Below are 19206 nucleotides of genomic sequence, written 5' to 3'. Positions count from 1 at the left end.
TGCAGATTTTGGTATCCTCAAATGGAACCAATCCCCAAAGCATATCAAGGAAGAACTGTATAACCAAGTGCTCTGAATTTATTTAAAAGCAAAGCATGACAATACCAGTGAAATAAACAGATAAATGGAATGAGACTTCTGTACTGGTTAAATAGTAAAAGAAATAAAATAAGGAAAAATTTCAGGGCAAAAATACCTAAAATAATAGGTATTTATTGTTCATTTTCAACTTGATTATCAATGGCAGTATACTTTGTGGCAAAAACTGACTTATCAGCAACAAAACACCTGCTATGTAAGAAGTTTTGGATATATTTTTCTCTTCAAAGTATAGAATTAAGTAAAGGAATTTGTAACATAACATATAGTTTTAGTTAAGAAAAACTATGAAGAAAAAAGCAGGATGTACTGCTTTCAAAAGAGCCTGTAGAGAGTTTGAATGATTCAAACTTTCCTCTAACAAAATGCCACAACAAAAAGATTTGTCTTTTTATATGTAGGGAAAAAAACAATTAAATAGCTTGTTTGGTTAGAAACCTAAAACTTGAAAGGTTCCCATTACCTCACTTTGACAAGTTTTATTTTGTTTTGACACTCACTTTAAACATTACAGGAGAAAAGTAAAAATAATATTGTAAATTCCCTATTTTAAGAAATTATTTTATAAATGATCCTGAAATACATAAATTTTTAAGTTGTCTTAGATAGCTATCAAATTCTGAGGAGTTATTTAATTCCTACAGTTTCCCAGTTCATTCAGCCCTCCCTTGAAGCTTTTTAAGGTTCAATTTAGACTTTTCAGTCCCAATCAGGTTTGTAAGTAAAATAAATTGCAGCCTATTTTAACTATCTGTACTCAATACTGGAAGTGAAAGCAAAAACTTAGCATAAATTATACTTGGGATTTTCTCTAGATTTCAGGTATCTAAATTTATTCCCATTCCTCTTCTAAAAGAGACAAACAAGGGACAAAAAAACCTGTACAAAAATGTTTATAGGAGTATTACTCATAATAGCCAAAAACACCAAAAAAGGCTATATTCAAAACTCAATAAACAAAAAACAAAAGATAACTTTAAAACGTTAATGTGCAATTTGGAATTAAGTTAGCAAACTTCAAAAACACCTTCACGCATCCAGAAAAATGCAAAACATTATAAGAATGTCAAATTTTAAATGATTCTTATAAAAGTTTTATAACTTGCCACTCTAAAACCTAAAGTCTAAAATCGATAGGCTAAACCTAATATTCATATGGAAAATCAAGGGACCCAGAATAGCCAAAGTAATCTTGAAAAAGAAAATTTGGAGCACTCACATTTCCATTCCAAACTTATTACAAAAATACAGTAATCAAAACAGTGTGGTACTAGCTTAAAGACAAGACAATGGGATCAAATGAAAATCCAGAAATAAACTCAAACATCTATCATCACCTGATTTTCAACAAGCATGCCAAGACTATCCAATGAAGAACAGCCTTTTCAACAAATAATCCTGGAACTACAAGCTATCCACATGCAAAAGAATGAAGCTGTACCTCTTCTTGGCAACATACAGAAAAGTTAACGTCAAATGGACCACCGGTTAAGTGTAAGAACTAAAACTACATACAAAACCCACAGAAATAACATAGAAGTAAACCTTTGTAATCTTGGGTTAGGAAACACTTCTTAGACATGACAACAAAAGCATAAGACATAACAAAAAATTAGATAAATTTGACTTCAAGACTTCATCAAAATTAAAAACTTCTGTGCTTCAAAGAACACCATCAAGAAAGTGAAAAAGATAACCCACAGAATGGGAGAAAATATTTACAAAATCATGTGTCTGCAAATCAAAACAATGAGATATTACTTTACACCCATCCACTACAATAAAAAAAGACGGATAACAAGTGTTGTCCAGTATATGGAAAAACTGGAACCCTCAGACATTGCTAGTGGGATTGTAAAATAGTTAGAACACTTTGGAAAACGTTTGGCTGTTCCTCAAAATGTTCAACAAAGAGTTACCATATGATCCAGCAATTCCATTCTCAAAAGAAGTGAAGACCATGTCTACACACATCCACAATGGAACACTATTTGGCCATAAAATGGAATGATATACTGACGCATGCTACATCCTGGATAAACCTTGGAAACATGCTAAGTGAAAGAAGCCAGTCACAAAGGACCACATATACAATCGCATTTATATGATTGTATCCAGAAAAGACAAATCTATATAGGCAGAAATCTACAGACTAGTTGCCTAAGACGAAGGTAGGAAGGAAATGCGTAGTGTCCGCTAATGGATACCAGGATTCTTCCTGAGGTGACAAAAACTATTCTAAAAACATAGTGAGGCTCGCACAACTCTAAGAATATATGAAAGACCCTTGAATTGCATTTAAATGGGGGTGTATTGTATGGTAGGTAACTTGTACCTCCAAAAAGCTGTTAAAGAAAAAACTAATGTGTAGTATTTGTGTAAAACAAGGAACATTCAAGACAAATAACTATGAACCGATTTGATTACTAAGCAAATTCATGCCTGAAACACTTAGAATTAAGAATTGAAGGCACACTCCTTATTCACTGAAAGAGTACTCCTTTAAATATTTCTAAACCTTAACTAATAGGAATTTTAGTACTTGAAACTGCCAAGCCATAAATGGGATTCAACCGAGACACCTGAGTAAACTCGTTACTTTTCTCTACACGGCTGAACTCTACTTCCCATTACAACAAAGAATAACTGCAGAAAAACACTCCACAGGGAGACTGGGAACTCATTCTCACAGAATCACCTAATACTAATACTGAGTTAGGAGACGCGTGGAAAGAATGAGGAAGGGGAAGGAGCACAGGAGACAAGGGAAAGGCTCGGTGCATTTAAGCCGAAGGAGTCCTGTTACGTTAAATTCAACTTTTATACGCTTTGTGAACAGGCCCAGAGGCAAGTCCTGGGAGCAGATCAACGAGCCGAGCTGCGAGGCCGAGAGGAAATGCTGATCCGGCCCACCCGCACGGGAATTCGTGGGGAAACGGCGGCGGGGCCTGCCCGGCGGGAAGGAGGAGAGCCCCCCTCCGCCCCGACCCGGCCGGCACTCGCCGGCAGCGCGCAGCTGGGGGCGGCCGCGCCGCGGGCCCGTCGTCCGCGTCCCAGCTGAGGAGCGCGCCCGGCTCCGGGAGTCTCCTGCGGGGCAGGGTCCCGTCTCCCGCCCCACCCGGCGCTTTGTCCCAGCGCGGGCGGCGGGCGGCCCCTCGGCGTCCCCGCTACCGGCTAAGGCACCGCGCTGACAGTCCCCGCCCCCCGCAAGGGCTCCAAGCCTGCGAGTCTGGGAGGCCGGCCACCCCTGGCCCGACAGGCTTCATCCAGGCGGGACGCTATAGGCGGCGGTCCGAGGACGCTGGCCCTGCCCGCGGAGCCGCCGCCGCCGCCCGAAGCACACGCAGGCCGAGGTCAGGAGCAGAACCCTCGGACTCCGAAACCCATACAGTGTCCAACATCCTTCTCTTACCCAAAAATTCTCAACGAAATGCGCCATGACCATCGTGCCGCCGCCGCCGCGCCGGGTTCCGCGTCCGCGCCCTCCCGCCGCCGTGTAAACACCGGCCCGGCCCCCACGACGCCGCCAACGCCGCCGACGCCGCCGACGCCTTCTTCGTCCCGGAGGTCGGCCCGCACCCTCCAGGGCGCATGCGCCACCTAGCGGCCGCCCCGCGCGCGCGCGCGCGCGCGCGGCGAACTCTCCAACGCCACTGCTTGGTTGCGCATGCGCTCTGGACCCTATTCCCGGGTTTTAGTCGGGTTTCTCTCCCCAGCACGGGCGCGGTTGAGAATGAGTATTCTCTTGGGAATGATGAAGAACTCGGTCTGGGAGCACTCACCTGGGAGACTGCCCGCACGCTTCGCGGTGCGATGCGTACCGGCTCAGGGACTGAGCCAAGAGAGGAGCGGGCCAGGGACAATGGAATTAGCAGCCAGGCTGTCTGCTCTCCTTAAAAGACTCGCTCCCTGAGCTTTCGAGGATCTCTAAGGGATCCAGGTCCGGACAAGCTTAAGATGGGGGAGACTTGGCTTCTTATCACCTGGAGGAGACTCAGAAACCTTTGGTCCACTGGGTGCCTTTCCTTGATATGGAGCTAAAAACCAAAACAAAACTTTCCGAAGCCGGAAAAGGAGGAAACGCCCTGATAGCCCTGGAAGCTGCGTGAGACCCCGGCACCAAGGCCGAGGCCGAGGCCGCTGCCCTCTAGCACTCCAGGAGCAAACCAGTCCGGACTGCCGACAGCAGGAACGTGCCCGAAACGAAAGAATCTCCCTAACCCAGGCAGTTAAAAAAAAAAAAAAGTGTCTTCCAGGACTTGTTCGTTTTAAGTCCCTGGTTCTCTTAGCAACCTGTACATTTTGGAAAAAGAAACAAGTTTAAACTCGCCTCGGCATAACAAAAACTAAATCCCCTCCCCACGCCTGGCTTTCCAGAGGTTAAGGGGAAAAAAATTAAACCGGGTCAGTTAAGTCCAAAATCTGCAGTTCTTGAAGCCAAGCCCAGCAAATAGATTTAGTATAGCTTTGACTGTACATGCTTGTCACACCTCCCCAGATCTTATGACTTCAGACATGGTGAACACGACACCACTGTTTATAGCAGATTATTTCCATCCCCCAAAGTAAAAACTACACAGTGCCTTTCACATGGATGAGACTGTAAAGTGTTCAGTTGGAAATCACTGGATAATGGTATTGTGATTGTATCTTTTTAAGAATATCTTTTAGAAATACAGAGGATGTAATGATAAAACATCTAGGATTTGTTTTAAAGTAAGTCCTTAAGGGAGGGGGGAATGAGTAGGAGTATAGATGAAACAAGATTGAGAGTAGGTAATTCTTGGAGTTAGGCAATAGAAACATGGTGATTCACTATATTACCCTCTTTTTGTGTATGTCTGCTTTTTCCTTTCCTTAAAAAGTCTTCATAAAACTATCTAGTTTGGGGAAAAGTCACCTAGTTTTGGAGAAAGTCAAACTTAGAAATTTGCCACAATTCTCTAACCAATTATTAGTCTAGCACTATTTTTTTTTAATGCTGAAGAAATTTTAAGAAAAATATAGCCATCTAGATCATCCTGCAAATGAGCTTGGCATTAAATTCTGAGTATCACTAAGCACCACCCCATTTACACCTGGACAGATGAGGGCCATATTCTGGACCTCATGCTTTAAAGGACCTTACATATCACAAACATACACATTACTTTATTAGTAAACACATGAGTGTCTCTGCTACTCCTGATCTGAAGCTGAACACTGAGGAAACGCTTTCTCATATCTCTTGCCCTGTATCTTTAAAACAAAAGGTGGAACTCCAAACAGTGAAAATTTGTGTGTGCTATAGCTGCCCACAACAGAGATAGACTGCTTTGGAATTTAGGCTGAATCTGAGCAGCAGAAGTGCTTAGAAAGAGAGAAGACAAATTAGTTACCTTGTGAATCCTTTCAGCTTGAATGCAATAGATTCTTGCATAACAAAGTATTGTTTTGCATAACGCAGTGGTGTCTACCACAGATTTTCCTTGTTGTAGCGTTCCAATTTGTGGTTCCAAGTATGACAATTTAGCATAGTATTCAAATAGTCACACAAGGTACACTGGCCTCTATTCGTACTCTTACCTCTGCTCTCATAAATATTAGAGGCAGGCCTGCCATGAAGATAAATATTCTGTAGATTTGGGGCATTTACAAGGTTCATCAAGGCCAAAACATCATGTGCTGTAATTGCTTAGTATTTAAGTTGTGGGACTTCGTAGTAAGTAGTGATTAAGGTGAGCAATCTTCAGATGAGCTGGTGTAGTAGAAGAATGTGGATGGTATTAGGCAAATTCTGACCTGTCAAGTGGGGTTTCCAAGGATGCGCAGTGAAGATAAAGCTCTGAGCCTATAGCCTCACTCATATGCCTTAAAGTATTTGTGTCCCAGACACTTAGCCCTTGTTTATCCAAACACATTCTGAAATTATTAAAAATGGGCATAGATAGTGGACAGTGGTCCTCTCACTGCCTATAATACCTGGCACTTAATAGTCACACAGTAGCTGTTCAGTGCAAGAATGGATGAATGATTGAGCCTATTTGAAATTTCAGGGTGAATGGACTTTGGATAACTCTATGGACTTTCAATAACTCTATGCTTTTAATTAGTACTAGATCTTAGAGCTTATAAAAATGTCATTATTTAAATTCTACTTGATTTACTTTTCTCATATTATTTTAAATCTTTTCAAAGGAATTATTTTGGGCTTGAGTGTATTTCTTAAAGGATAAGCTACCTTTTGTAATAAAAATAAAATCAAAATGATAATATTCAAGATTAGCTGTTACAGGAGAGCTCCTGTTGGGAACGGGCCCCTTAAATGATTTGGCCTTCAATTTTGAGGTGACCCTACCACCAGATTCATCTTCCTCTTAGGATCTCTCTCTAATTATACCTACTGTCCACATGTCGGCTTCTAGGGGATGCTCTTGGTCCCCATTAAACTCTGGCCCTAGCAGATATGTTACACCTCTGTCAAAAAAAAAAAAAAAAAAAAAAAAAAAAAACAAGCCCCAAATGGAGTCATGGCACATTTCTTTGAGAATTTTGAGGTAAGACAAGGATATTGGAAATTGTGTGAGTTTTGAAGTACGAGGGTTTCTGTGCCTGACTTAGGCCTGCGTGCACTTCGGGTGGTAGTGGCCTCCACTTGCAGGCTTGCAGCCCTTCCTTTGGGGGAGAGGGTGTGGTTGGTGGGGTGTCTGCTGTTAATGCTCCGCCCCTCTGCTAGTTTAATCCTTTACCCCAGTCCAAAGATCCACAAGAATTGTTGGTGGTTACCAGCTGGGATCATACTGGGTCAGTTTTAAAACTGGACTGGATCCAACTTGAGCTGGACTGGGTCCAGTAAAAGCTATTGCTAATGGGGATCTTGGAAGCCAGAAAGTCTAAAAAATTGATGGCTATGGTTTGAGCATTTAAAAGCTGTTTAACTATGGTATATAGCTGGCCACATTAAGAGTACTCCCACGATTGGGTAAGTTGGCTACAGGATCAGTCCAATTGATACAAAGCTTCCCACCAGGCCCCAAGAAAATTTCTGTGCCAACAAGTTACACTGTAAAACATCCCACAATTTCCTATCCCAGGCATGTCTCTGTTAGGTATTAGTTTGGCTCCACAAAACCCAAAGTCCTAGTTAAAAGAAATGGCTTCCCTTATATCCAGAATTTGTTACCAAAGCAGGCTGATTTGCCCAATTTGCAGCAAGCCTAGCACTGAGATGTGGAAGTCTGTAGCAGAGAAAGAGTTTATTCACAAGCAGGAGACAGGAAAACAAGTCTCAGATCCACCTCCCTGAAGGCAAAGGGCTTGAGATATTTATGGAATAAAGAAGCAAGGTGGTCTTAGATGTGGGGAAAGGTGACTGGAGGCAGGGAAAAGGTGAGGTAATCAGCACTCTGGGCAGGCATATCTGGGTAACATGCTTCAATGGGATGCATATTCAAAAATGGAGGTGCTTCGTATGATTTGAGGGTAGGCTTTTCAGCCTTCTGACATCAAAAGATCATTCATTGGACACCTGCACAGGCTCAGTTTTCCCTAAAACTGTGGTCCCAATCAGCTTTAGTCAGCATGAACTGAACAGGAGCTGACTCCAAGTTGCTAGAAAACAATTTAAGCCACATTATTATAGTGACCCATAGGTCAGAGGTATTATCTATAGGGGTGGTTAAAAAGTTTTGTAATATATTACCTAGGCTATGTGAAGCTTCGAGGGTATACAATTAAAGAAAGAAAGAAAATAATAACTAAAGTAAGCTTAATCAGTAAAGGCAGGTTACAACATAGGAGTTTTTAACAAGCTGTTCCCTTACCTACTGTTCTGTAAGACATGCTGGAGAATTTCTGTTAAGACATCAGCTTCTGTTAACCTTGTAGTGCATGGTTTCAAGTTGAGTATGCTACCTTCTGGCACACCTGCTTATTTTATGTCCAAGAACTATAGTCTCAAAGCTATAAATACCTATGAAATTGGCAAAATCTTATAGACAACCTAGAATTTTGTCTCCTGAGGATTTGACCTTGTAACCTTCAGGTTGGGGGACCCAAAATATGGCTAGAGAGAGACGTGGGTTGTACCCCCATTTGCAACTGGATATGGCTGGACAGAAATATGAGTTAAACTCTGTCTATGGCTGGAGTCCTACCAAACTGCTGCTAACTTTCAAGGGAATTACAATCTAGAATTGCAATGTTCTGAGGTTCTTTCCGCTATTGTGAGGAATGTTCCAATTGGGTAAGATCATTTTAAAAGTGCACTTAAAAGTAAGGGTTCCCATTATCAAAGAAACAGAATGGGATACCTATTTAATTGGTATGCAGAAGCCTCCAAAAGGCTTTAAGATTCCAAAAATAGCTGCATTAAAAGACTAAGGAAGAAGTAAAGGTCTATAAGGTACCTAAAATAAAAAACTATAAAACTGACATAACTCCTACTGTCCCCTCTATGCTCCTTTGAGTACTCATTCTAGTAATTCTCTGTCTGAATTGTGTTTCCACTCTGAAAAGACTACATGACTACACACAAAGTTTGCCAAGTTAATGACCTGACAAACACCCCTATATCGACCTTTAAGGGAGGGCCCCCATTTGGGCACTTCCCAAAGTTGTCTGGGACTCTAAGGGATTTTCTGGTAAATTGCTATGTTATTCCGATAAGCAGCCAAGGGAAAACTAAATTTAAAATTGATGGAAAGCCTTGCCAAATTCTGGTAGGTACTGGAGCCTACAGGTGGAATCCTAGGAAAACTGACAAAAGCTGGCTAAGGATGAGAATTCTTACCAGAGTTAGCTCTCCCTCAGTCTCTGTAGACCCCAGAAGAGAAAGGAAAATAAAATTTCGTGTTATCCCTTTCTCTCCCAGGGACAACTGTTATTTTCTTTTTTTGTTATTATCTAAGTCTTTCTTTTGGCTATCTTTGGGAGTGGCTCTAAGATCTTGGGGGGTAATATCTTCTGTGCCTTCTTTGAGAATGCCTCCTAAAACCAAGGGGTTGTTCAATACCACCAGAAATATTTACTGTTGTCCCAGCCGAAACCTGATAAGATCTCTGAAAAAATTTAATAACTCTATAATCAAATCTGGCCAAGTTGGAAGCTGATATTCAGAGCCTGATAGGAATTTTTTAGGCCTTCTTCTCAAAGCTAAACATACCCAGAGGGAAAGAAAAGCATTCCAACATAGGTGGATGGATGTTGACAGTCCTCTCATCTTACTTAGGTGGCAACCCAATTCTTTGAGGAATTGAAAACAGCTGTCCTTGTTTTACAAATCTAGTCTTTGCACGACCAGAGGGGTGGCTCCTGAAACAACTCAAAGTCCACCAATCTTTTTTAATAATCTCAAATCCTCCCCTACTTATCACAAAAGGCTTGTAAAATATTGGCCTTAGGCAACCAAAGTCCTTTTTGGGGGGAACTTTCATTCTTTCCCTCTGCCTTTGAGATGTAAGTATTAACTCTTATCTAGGCCATCTCCTTAAGAAGACTGTAAGGGGAAGGTCATCTGAATTTAGAATGAAAAATCATGTGTCTTCTCTTCTCTTTAGTAGAAAAATCTGTAGCCATCTGAGCAGATGAACTATTGCAACTGGTATTTTATAGCTACTTACATTATCATACCAGTCTCATGGCTAAAATTTTTAAATGATGCTATAAGATCTCTGTTTGCATCTGTCTATATGATTATGTGTCTATAAATAGGTGTTGTAGATGTGTGGCATTTTGTACTTCTAGATGGTATTGCCAAAATTAATCTGTAAAAGAGCTCTATATTTAATTGGCTTAAAGAAAATTAAGTGCTTATATAAATTATACTCTCAGAAATATAATTAACACTAGCCTAAATTAATGTCAGGTTCATGTGATCTGGGAAGATACTTGGTATTAAAGCTAGTTTAAGTTCGTTAGTTTAATTAAAACAGGCAAGTCTTTAGAGTTACCAACATTGAATATAACGTAGATGAACAACTTTTGTTTTACCTGAATTTCCTAGTCAAATTTGTTTTCTTTGTTGCAAAATTTACTAGCAAAAATAACTTAGAATGATGGCTGATTTTGTCTAATGTCTAATCAAGTTTTTGTGGGTAATCTAAACAATTGTTAGGAGCAAATGATTTAGATAGATGTAAGTGGGATAAGAGTTTATAGATAAACTTTTTAGCAATAATTATATTTTATAACATGGGTATGTAAAAGTAGTTTCCAAAATGTTTTTGGTAACTTAAAAGTTTACAGTCTTGCAAAGTTAGGTTAAATAATGGAAATACACTGAAAATCTAGATCATTTCCAAATAAGATGAAATAGTGAAACATTAATTACTAACCACAGATTTACATACTTTTGGCTTTTTAATATAGAGAAACTAAAGGTATTTGGGTTTATTAGTAAACATGTTTTGTGCTTTATTGAAAGATTGTGCTATGAAGAAGCATATGTTTCTAGAAGTTATGAAATGTTCTCATAAATATGCCAATCTAAAGAATGGTGGTAACAGACAGTTCACAGTGGCTTACTGACTTTTCATTAGGAATTAAGCTTTCCAAAGGTTAAGAATTCTGGTTAGTATATGTAATTAAAGCTACTAAAAATAATAAGAGAAACAACTCTATATGCAAGGAAAGTAGGTTGTGGATCTTTTGGCTAAGACGAAGTGTAAGACATAAAGATGCACTTTTGTTGAGAGAAAAGAAACTAAATTTGGCCTAAAGTAAAAATTGATTATTTCAAAATGGGAAAGGGGAGAATAAAGGACAAATTAAATAGAAAATTGAGAAGAGAGAAAGAAAGAATTTTTACCTTGTGTAATTAAGCTAGTTAAAATTGACTGATACTATAAGTGTTAAAAAATAAGCTTTAAAATCAGTAGTATATGTACATAAAACTAAACCTTAATTTTCATTCATCTGCTGAAAGGATAAAGTTTTTATGTTCTACTGGTCTGCTCTTGATAATAAGATATTATGAAATGTTTTTCTTTTTCTTTTAAGTAAGTACCCAGAAGGTGAAGATTTCGTTTTGTTGTTTTATTAAAATAATCTCCTGTGCTGAATCATGTCTTTGGTTTTGGTCACAACTGTGTAATTTTTTGTATTTACCTGTGAAATCTTTTATCGTTACTTTGGTCAAATAGATAATTAAGTGTTGTTTCATGATGATCTGTGATCCTATTTAGTCAGGTGTTTTTAAAACCTTTTGATATTTTTGATGAACTTCCCCAAATCAAATTCTAGATAAAGTCTTTTTGACCTCGAACTAACTTTGGGTTTTTCCAGAGATTCCCCTGGAAGATCTTAAAAGATTTGTTCTCTCTCATTATAAAAAGGAAGATGATAAACTAGTTAAACTTACTTAATATGTTAAATTACATGGGAAGCACTGTCAAATGAGAAGTAACACTTAGCTGTCTTTATGTTGTCTGTTTGGGTGTATGTTATAAGTGTTCCAGAAACTGTGAAGTTCCTGGAAGTCTGATATGTCCTGGTATAATGTTATCATAATTCTGGTTGTTATTTTAAAATGTTGTACCTCACAAAAATAACTATATTTCTTTATCAAATGAACTCCAACAATGACATTTTTAAGTCTTTGTCATTTACAGTTATTGTTTTGCTCAGATGCTTTTGCAAAAGTGTTCCTGCAAAAGTACTTCATCTTCAAGGAGATTCATGAAAAAGGACTTTTCACAAGTACAGGTTTCCGGTAACTTTAAGGTCCTGAAACTGAACTGGGTAAGAATTTCCAAAACTCGTGGAAAAACTGAATTCAAGCAGAACAAGAATTAATAACATGGGAGGGAATGAATTGAGGAGGATGACAATAATTTATCTGAATTGTTGTTTCACGCTAGGCTGGTTCTTTAATGTTTTGTTTTTCCAGATTGAAGAAGACTTTTTTGCTTAAGCTATATATGACCTACAGCAATTTAGTAAAATATACCATTGTCAACAAAGATGGAATTATTTACTTTTTCCCTACCTGATCCTTCCAATAGTTATTTGTATAAGTTCAATAAGAATTTATTTTCCTTGTAACAGGATGCAATTATAAACATTGGCTCTATTACCAAGATTTTAACTGAAATGGTATTGAAGGTAAAATCTGATGCTAGTCCTTGGTTTGGCTTCCTAGCCTCAGAGGCTTTTCAGAGTTCAATCTGAGATAAAAGGTTCGAGCAAAGCAGTCTTAAAAAGAGCTTATGTGGTCAATCACTATTCTTGCTACACTTATTAAATAATCAGGCCAAACTTAATGCAAGTAAGTTAGTTTTACACTGATTATCTTTGGTAAAAAAAAAAATAAGAGTAATTGCAGAGAGAAAAAATTATGTGCACATCTTTGCAAATATTAGATTCTAATCCTGTTAATTGTCTAGGACATTTTGCTATATATCTGCAAACTGAATTCTAGTTTCGTCAAATATCTGGCTACAACTCTCCAAACTAACATTTCCAATTTTCTTCCACCCTTCTGATTTGAAATCCCTAAGAGCAAAGACTGCCTTCAGATTTCCCTGGAAAGGACTATATCAGGCCCTCTTAACTACCCAAATGTCAGCCAAACATTAAGGATTTGAACTTTGGATATACACCTTATAGCAGAAGAAGGCTCCCCCTAATATCTGGTCTTGTATAAATGCCAGAGACCTCCATATCAAACTGACAAGGAAAGAAGTAGCTGACATCAATGTAAACTGCTTCCACTCAAGATGCTAGATCAAGATTTCATACTTTAACTAAATATGAAAATTTCTCTTCTTCCTTCTCTTTCCTTTACAGTGGCATTGGCCTGGAAAAATACTGATATCACCCCTACCTCCCAGGCCATTGCTAAGGCGAGGTGACCTCTGGAATCTAGAACAACTTTTTATTTCAGGCTAGGAAAAAACCTAACTGATCCCTGGCTTGAATAGGAAAATGCAGCAATCTCTGCAAATAAGTCCATTAACAGTACCACCTTAGTGGGAGTGGTTTGTGCCCCAATAGAATTTAACTTTGTCTGTGGTGGTTATCATTCTCCTTGAGCCTGTGAACACCTAGAAGGCTGGCACATAACCAGGCAATGCCTCTTAGGTTATCTAACTGTGCCCTGTCTACAAACAAACTGAGACCTCATTGGACAACTTCTCTGAATTTACATTATCAAATTTGAAAGGAGTTAGGAGAAGGCATTCATGATTTAGGGTTCATTTCTTTTGGCAGGGCTTTTCTCCCCTGGGTAAAAGAGAATACAAATGAGGTTATAATCAGGAACGCCCCCTTAACTCTTGAAAATATTGCAGAGTCTACTGCAAAAGGAACAGATGCACAAAAAAGACAGACAATCTGACCAAAGTTGTTCTTGATAACAGGATAGCCCTTGATTATCTTTTAGCTGAACAAGGGAGGTATCTGTGCTGTGGCCAATACCACCCACTGCACCTGGATTCACACTTCTGGGGAAGTTGAAACTCAGTTACATCAGATCACAAGCAGCTGGCTTTAAAAGGTGACTCCATCAAGTGGTCTTTCTTTGACTGATTTGATTTTGATTGGTTTCAGTCTTGAAGGCCATGGCTCCAAAGTCTAGAGTAGACATTAGGGATGATCCTGCTCATAATAATCTCTCTGGTGCATTGTTCTTTCAAGAGCTGTAAATGTATGCTCATAGCTGCTAACTACCAAGCAAATGATCTCTAAGCAAATGAGCTCCCTAAGATTGGAACATGGAAAAAGAAATAAAGAGAGTGATTGACTTAAATAATATGAGCTAGAAGTGCAACCTGTGAATACCACACAGATTCAGCAAAAAAATGGGATCAAGGAAAGCGTTGAGAACTATAGAGCAGTGGCTGAGAGTGGTACTAATGCCTTAAGTTTTGGTCACATCTCTCCATTAGGTCAAGAGTTTGATCAAAAGGGGGGAATTGTTAGAAAGAAGTAACAGGCCCAAAAGTAGAATTGTTATGCTAATCCCCACCAAGATTTAATACCTAACTAATCACAGTTTCATCCTTTCCCAGGAGTGGAATTTTACACCAGTCAGTCTGGAATTTCCTGGTCAGCATTAGTGAGGTAATCAGCCTGAGACCCTCCATCTTCCCCTAATGGAAGGTGGCCTGGTCTGAAATAATCTGTTCTTTTAATTTCTTTATCCCACCCTCTTTCTACTTATAAAAGCCTTCCATTTGGTACAGCTCCTGAGAGCACCCTTATATTCTGTTGGATGGGATGCTGAATGCATGAATCTTTGAATAAAAGCAATTAGGTCTTTACTCAGTTGGATTTTTGTTTCTTAACAGCTCAAAGCGCATTTAAACTGTTTAAACATAACTTAATAAGTGGTAGCAAATAAAAGAGGAGAAATTAACACAAAATGACCTAAATTTAAATTCTCTGGCTTACAAAATATCTCTACAATTTGAGGGCAAGGCACCCAGAGAACTTCCCCCTTTTCATTCCTTAGTTTGATCTCCCATTTTCAATACCGGATTCACAGCTCATAGCACATTAATCAACATTTAGTTTCAAGGGCCAATTCTTCATTACATCATTTAAAACTAGTTCTATTCCAGAAGAGATGGCTATAAAGTAAAACACATTTTTTCATTTATTTTCAAAATAATTTTGCAAATGAACTTCTGCTTGTTTCCAAGATGAGAGTGGCAGGGGAAAGCTACAAAACAACAACAACAAAAACCCCTCTCCTGTTTCCTGCTGATTTTTTCAAGGGGCAGCATCCTGTGTCAGATGCAATAGTCCTCTGTACTCATCCTGTACTTGAAAATAACAAGTGGCAAAAAAGCTAAGCTCCATTAAAAGGCAGAAGAGGAACAGGCACATCCCTGAAATCTGATGGTCTCTCACTTTCCCCTACTCAACAGCAGCATATTGAAAGCAAAAGCTTTATGCAAAACAGAAAGAAAAGCAAAAGCTTGGCAGATGGTATTTAGACAGGCTGCTATACAAGGGCCAGGAGGTAGAAACATGTTAATCAGATTGCAGAACAGAGCTAAATATCACCCTCTGCACACTCTTCTCAGTTCAAACAGCTTCTTAGGCACACCTTTTCTCTCTCCTGAGTGCACCTGGAATTCACTGCCTGCTCCTTGGTGTGACATCATCTCTTCCTCCAGGGTGAGATGTACTTTCCTAGGAACTCTCTTACCTTGCTGTCTATGAAAGAAGCACAGAACACCTGATACGTTGTTCAGGGGTTTGTAGTGCTTGTGACCACAGGGAACCCAAAAGGGGTTTCAAAAATACGGAAAGAGAAACTATTAAAATACAGACAGTCAGAAAGTTGATGATAATGTAAAAATATACAAAAATGTTTGTCATTAATGATAAGCAGAAATGCAGAAGATGACACAGAAAATACATTAAAATTATAAATATGTGAAAGTATGCATGTAAATGGACAAAAATCAAAAGAAAACATGAGCAAGTTCCTACTGTATAGCTCAGAGAACTATATTCAATACCTTGTAATGACCTATAATGAAAAAGAATATGAAAAAGTTATATATGTTTAACTGAATTACTATGCTCTACACCAGGAATTAACACAACATTGTAAATTAAATATTCTTCAATAAAATAAAAAATTTTTAATTAAAAAAGAGAACATAGAAAAATGTCTATGTGTTAGGGTGGTAAGAGTATGGCAATTATTGAACATTTGAAACTTGTTTTAATGTAATAATATAATTTAAAGAGTAATCACTGTTCTTTGTCTTCATTTGAATATGAATGTAACTTGGCCAAATTTTCCTTAAGTCTTTCATTAATTGTCTCCTGTCTTTCATTTATTCAGGCAATAGACAATTACTGAGCACTTAATACAATGAAAGTCTCTCTGTTCTTAAGAAGTGAACAATCTAATACAGACTCATGATAAAGACAATAGAGATGATGACAATTACAAAATAATGTGCCCAGAAGAGTGCCTGGTATATGGCTGGCGACAAATTAACATTTTTTAATGAATAAATAAACAAATCACTGTTCAGAAGAATAACCAAAGAAATTCAATCTGTAATTTTTCCTCTCTCTCTCTCTCCTTTCTTTCTTTCCTTTTCCTTTCCTTTTTTTCTTAACAAGGAAAGTGACAGGAAATAGCCTGGACTCACAGGGATTTTTCTCCATGAGCTCTTTTGGGGTCCTTGGGAGAAAGAGAGTCCAGAGTAAATTCTGAAACTCAGAGCTTCTGGGACCAGCTAGCTAGGAGGCAGCTGTGTAAAGCAACTAGAAGAACAGAAAACTAGGAATTGTAACCATAGGAACCCAACGAAAGAGGCACCTTTAGCTAAGCTGAGAATAGAGGGAGTGAGCTTGGTCTCCCTTACAGACTCACAGAAGCCTGAACAGAGATCTCAGTCACCACTGGAACAGCACTTCATGCACACTATGTAGCATCAGGTATCAGTAACAACACAATGTACCAGTAAGGAGCATAGGTCCTTGAGTTTCTTGGTCAAATGGGGAGAAGCAGGGAACCCTACCCATCCATTTATGTAACAAACACTTATGTAACATCTATATTAAAATAAGTCCTCTTCTAAACACTGGGGATATACTAGTGAACGAAACAAATAACTTTGCTGCTCTCATGGCACTTAGTGTAGGAAGAGTAACCATAAGAATGTAAATAAGTGAGATCCTTTTGGATAGTGACACAAGCTGTGAAGTATAATTGAGACAGACTGTGGTGGGGAGAAGAGACTTCTTTACATACAGTGGCCTCTCTGAAGAAGTGACATTTGATCAGAGACCTGAATGAATCAAAGGACCAGTTACTCAAACATCTGCAGAGAGGTCCACGTTGAAGAATCAGACGGTGCACAGGCCCAGAGTTAGCAATGAGCTTGATTTGTTAAAATAAATGGAAGGAGGGCAGTGTAGTTGGAATGCAGTGATAAACTGAGAGAAGTTCAGAAAGGAGGTCAGAGAGGGATGCAGAGGGCAGAGAGGCTGGTTGTCATCTAAGTGGCATAGGAAGCCAATGGAGGATTTTAAAACAAGAGAGATATGATCTGATTTATATTTTAAAAGAGCACATTGACTGCTCTGTGCAAAGGCAGGAAGGGCGGTAATTGGGAGGCCACTTAATAGATAGATATAATAGCCCTGGCAAGAGAAGAAAGTGACAGCAGTGGAAGTGGTAAGAGTGATCAGGCTCAAGATCTATTTTGAATGCAAAGCTGACAGAATTTGCCAATGGATTGGATAAGGAGTGTGAAAGGAAGAAAGAAATTTAAGATAGTCCTAGGAGCTGTGCTTGAGTAACTATGCGTATAATGGTGCCATGGAGATGGAAAAGATGTGGGGAGCAGCTGATTTGGAGAAAAGGAGGACTCAAGGGTGTGGTTTTGGACACATTAGCTTTAAAATGCCTATCGGAAATCCAAGTGGAAACGTCTATTGGGCAATTGGATATATGATTTAGAAGCTGAAGACAGAGGTTGGATTTAAGACATAAATTTGAGGGTCATCAACATAAACAGATGAGATGATGAAATCACGTAGAAAGGGAGAGGGGAAGAGAGAGGAATGAGTTGAACAAGAAGGTCTGGAGGCCCTTCTACACTTACAGCTCAGGAGAAGTGGATGAGTTAATATTGGAAATTTTAAAAGAGTAGTAAAATAGAAGCAGCTCTAGCAAAAAAGGATGACATTGAAGCCAAGAGAATGTTTTAAGAACTGGTCAATGGATGATAAATATGAGAAATGCCATTGGATTTAGCAGGATGGAGGCAGCCTTAGCAAGTGTTGAGACGTAAACCTGATTGGAGTGGGTTGAAAAGAGAAGGGAAAGTAAAGACAGCAAGTACAGGCAACTCGTTTAAGAAGATTTACTGTGAAAGGGAGCAGGGAAATAGGCAGATATTGAAGGGAGCAAGGGATGAAACGGAAGGAGCATTAAGCAGGATAGTAGTAAGTCATGTTTGGGTGCCAGAGGGGATGAGCCTGAGAAGGGAAAGGGGAGATAATTATGGAAAAGTGGTCCTTGAATAGAGGAAAGGACATGAGATCTGGAGCAAAATAAGAACTTCAAGAGAGTGTTTCTAGATTTCCAGCTAAAAAGTCTAATAGGCTCTTGATCAGTTAATTGGAAAAGAACTATAACTGTGTGTGTGCAATCTTAGTTCTGCATGGTAAGAGTACCTTTCATGTAACATCTCACAGAATCCTCATGTCAACCCCTACGAGGTCACTACAATTATTATCCTGATTTTACAAATGAGAAGATATATCCTTGGAGATTAAGTTGCCAAAGTCACAAAACTAGTTAGGGTAAACTACTGTTAACCTGTGGTAAACTTACTGACAGTGGTAAACTACAGTACTGTTAACAGAGGCATAGACAAAATGCTATGAAGGAAGGTAAGCAACAGAAGAGGTCAAAAGAAGATAAGTGGTTAAGGGTGAAATTAAACTCATCCACCAAGAGCTTTTTTTTTATGTTTTTTTAAACGTTTTTTTAAATGATTAATATCAGACCATAAAGAAGTCCATTCTATGGGTGAAGGTATAGCTAAGTGGTAGAGTGTGTGCTTAACATGCATTAGATCCTGGCTTCAATACCCAGTGCCATTTAAAAAAAAAAAAATAGAAGTCCCTTCTTTGGTTACTGTCACTCTAACCCAAGTGTTCCAAATGGATATGAATGCTAACTAATAAGAATCCCATATATCTTATTATTTTAAAAAGTTTTTTCTCTCCTCACCATCAGTTCTGAAACATGCAAGAAATATAATTGTCCAAAAACTCAGATTCTAATCAAAATCTAGACCTGTCCCACCCTAAACAGGACATCTGGTCATTGTACTAAAAAACAGTCCTTTTGCAGGCAGAAGGAAACAGACAACCAAATCAGCCTGTAGACATGACTGCAATGTTCTCTGTCAAATCTTTAAGAAAGACCACTAAATTCTGATGAACTGTTTTCAGGGAAGCAACCAGACTGGGCCAAACTCATCAGATTCAAAGGTGATGAAATAAAATCTTGTTTCTACCCTTGCAACTGCACTGGATGATATTTGCCTTGATATGCTTTTTAAAAATAGTGTTTCAAGAACAAACTGTCATCAATTAGGTTTTTTTTTTTTCACTTAGGTCCAGAAAATGTATGTTATTTTT

At 38.8% G+C, this 19206-nt stretch overlaps 1 protein-coding gene across 5 annotated transcripts in view; it reads right to left on the bottom strand.

The window, feature by feature from the left end:
* Positions 1–3784, bottom strand: part of FCHO2 (FCH and mu domain containing endocytic adaptor 2) — a 110401-nt gene extending 106617 nt beyond the window's left edge. The window contains exon 1 of one of the 5 annotated variants that reach the window (XM_074359664.1): positions 3512–3784. In XM_074359664.1, coding sequence (XP_074215765.1) covers positions 3512–3544 — 33 coding nt within the window. In that variant the 5' untranslated portion in view covers positions 3545–3784. The remainder of the gene's footprint in view (positions 1–3511) is intronic. The other 4 variants (XM_074359671.1, XM_074359661.1, XM_074359657.1 and 1 more) reach the window with 4 other exon arrangements.
* Between the last annotated feature and the right edge of the window lie 15422 nt (positions 3785–19206).

Source organism: Camelus bactrianus, chromosome 3 (genome assembly GCF_048773025.1).
Source record: "Camelus bactrianus isolate YW-2024 breed Bactrian camel chromosome 3, ASM4877302v1, whole genome shotgun sequence".
NCBI classification, from domain to species: domain Eukaryota; kingdom Metazoa; phylum Chordata; class Mammalia; order Artiodactyla; family Camelidae; genus Camelus; species Camelus bactrianus.
Note: the sequence above shows the minus strand (reverse complement) of the source record. Positions and strands in the feature narration are given on the sequence as shown.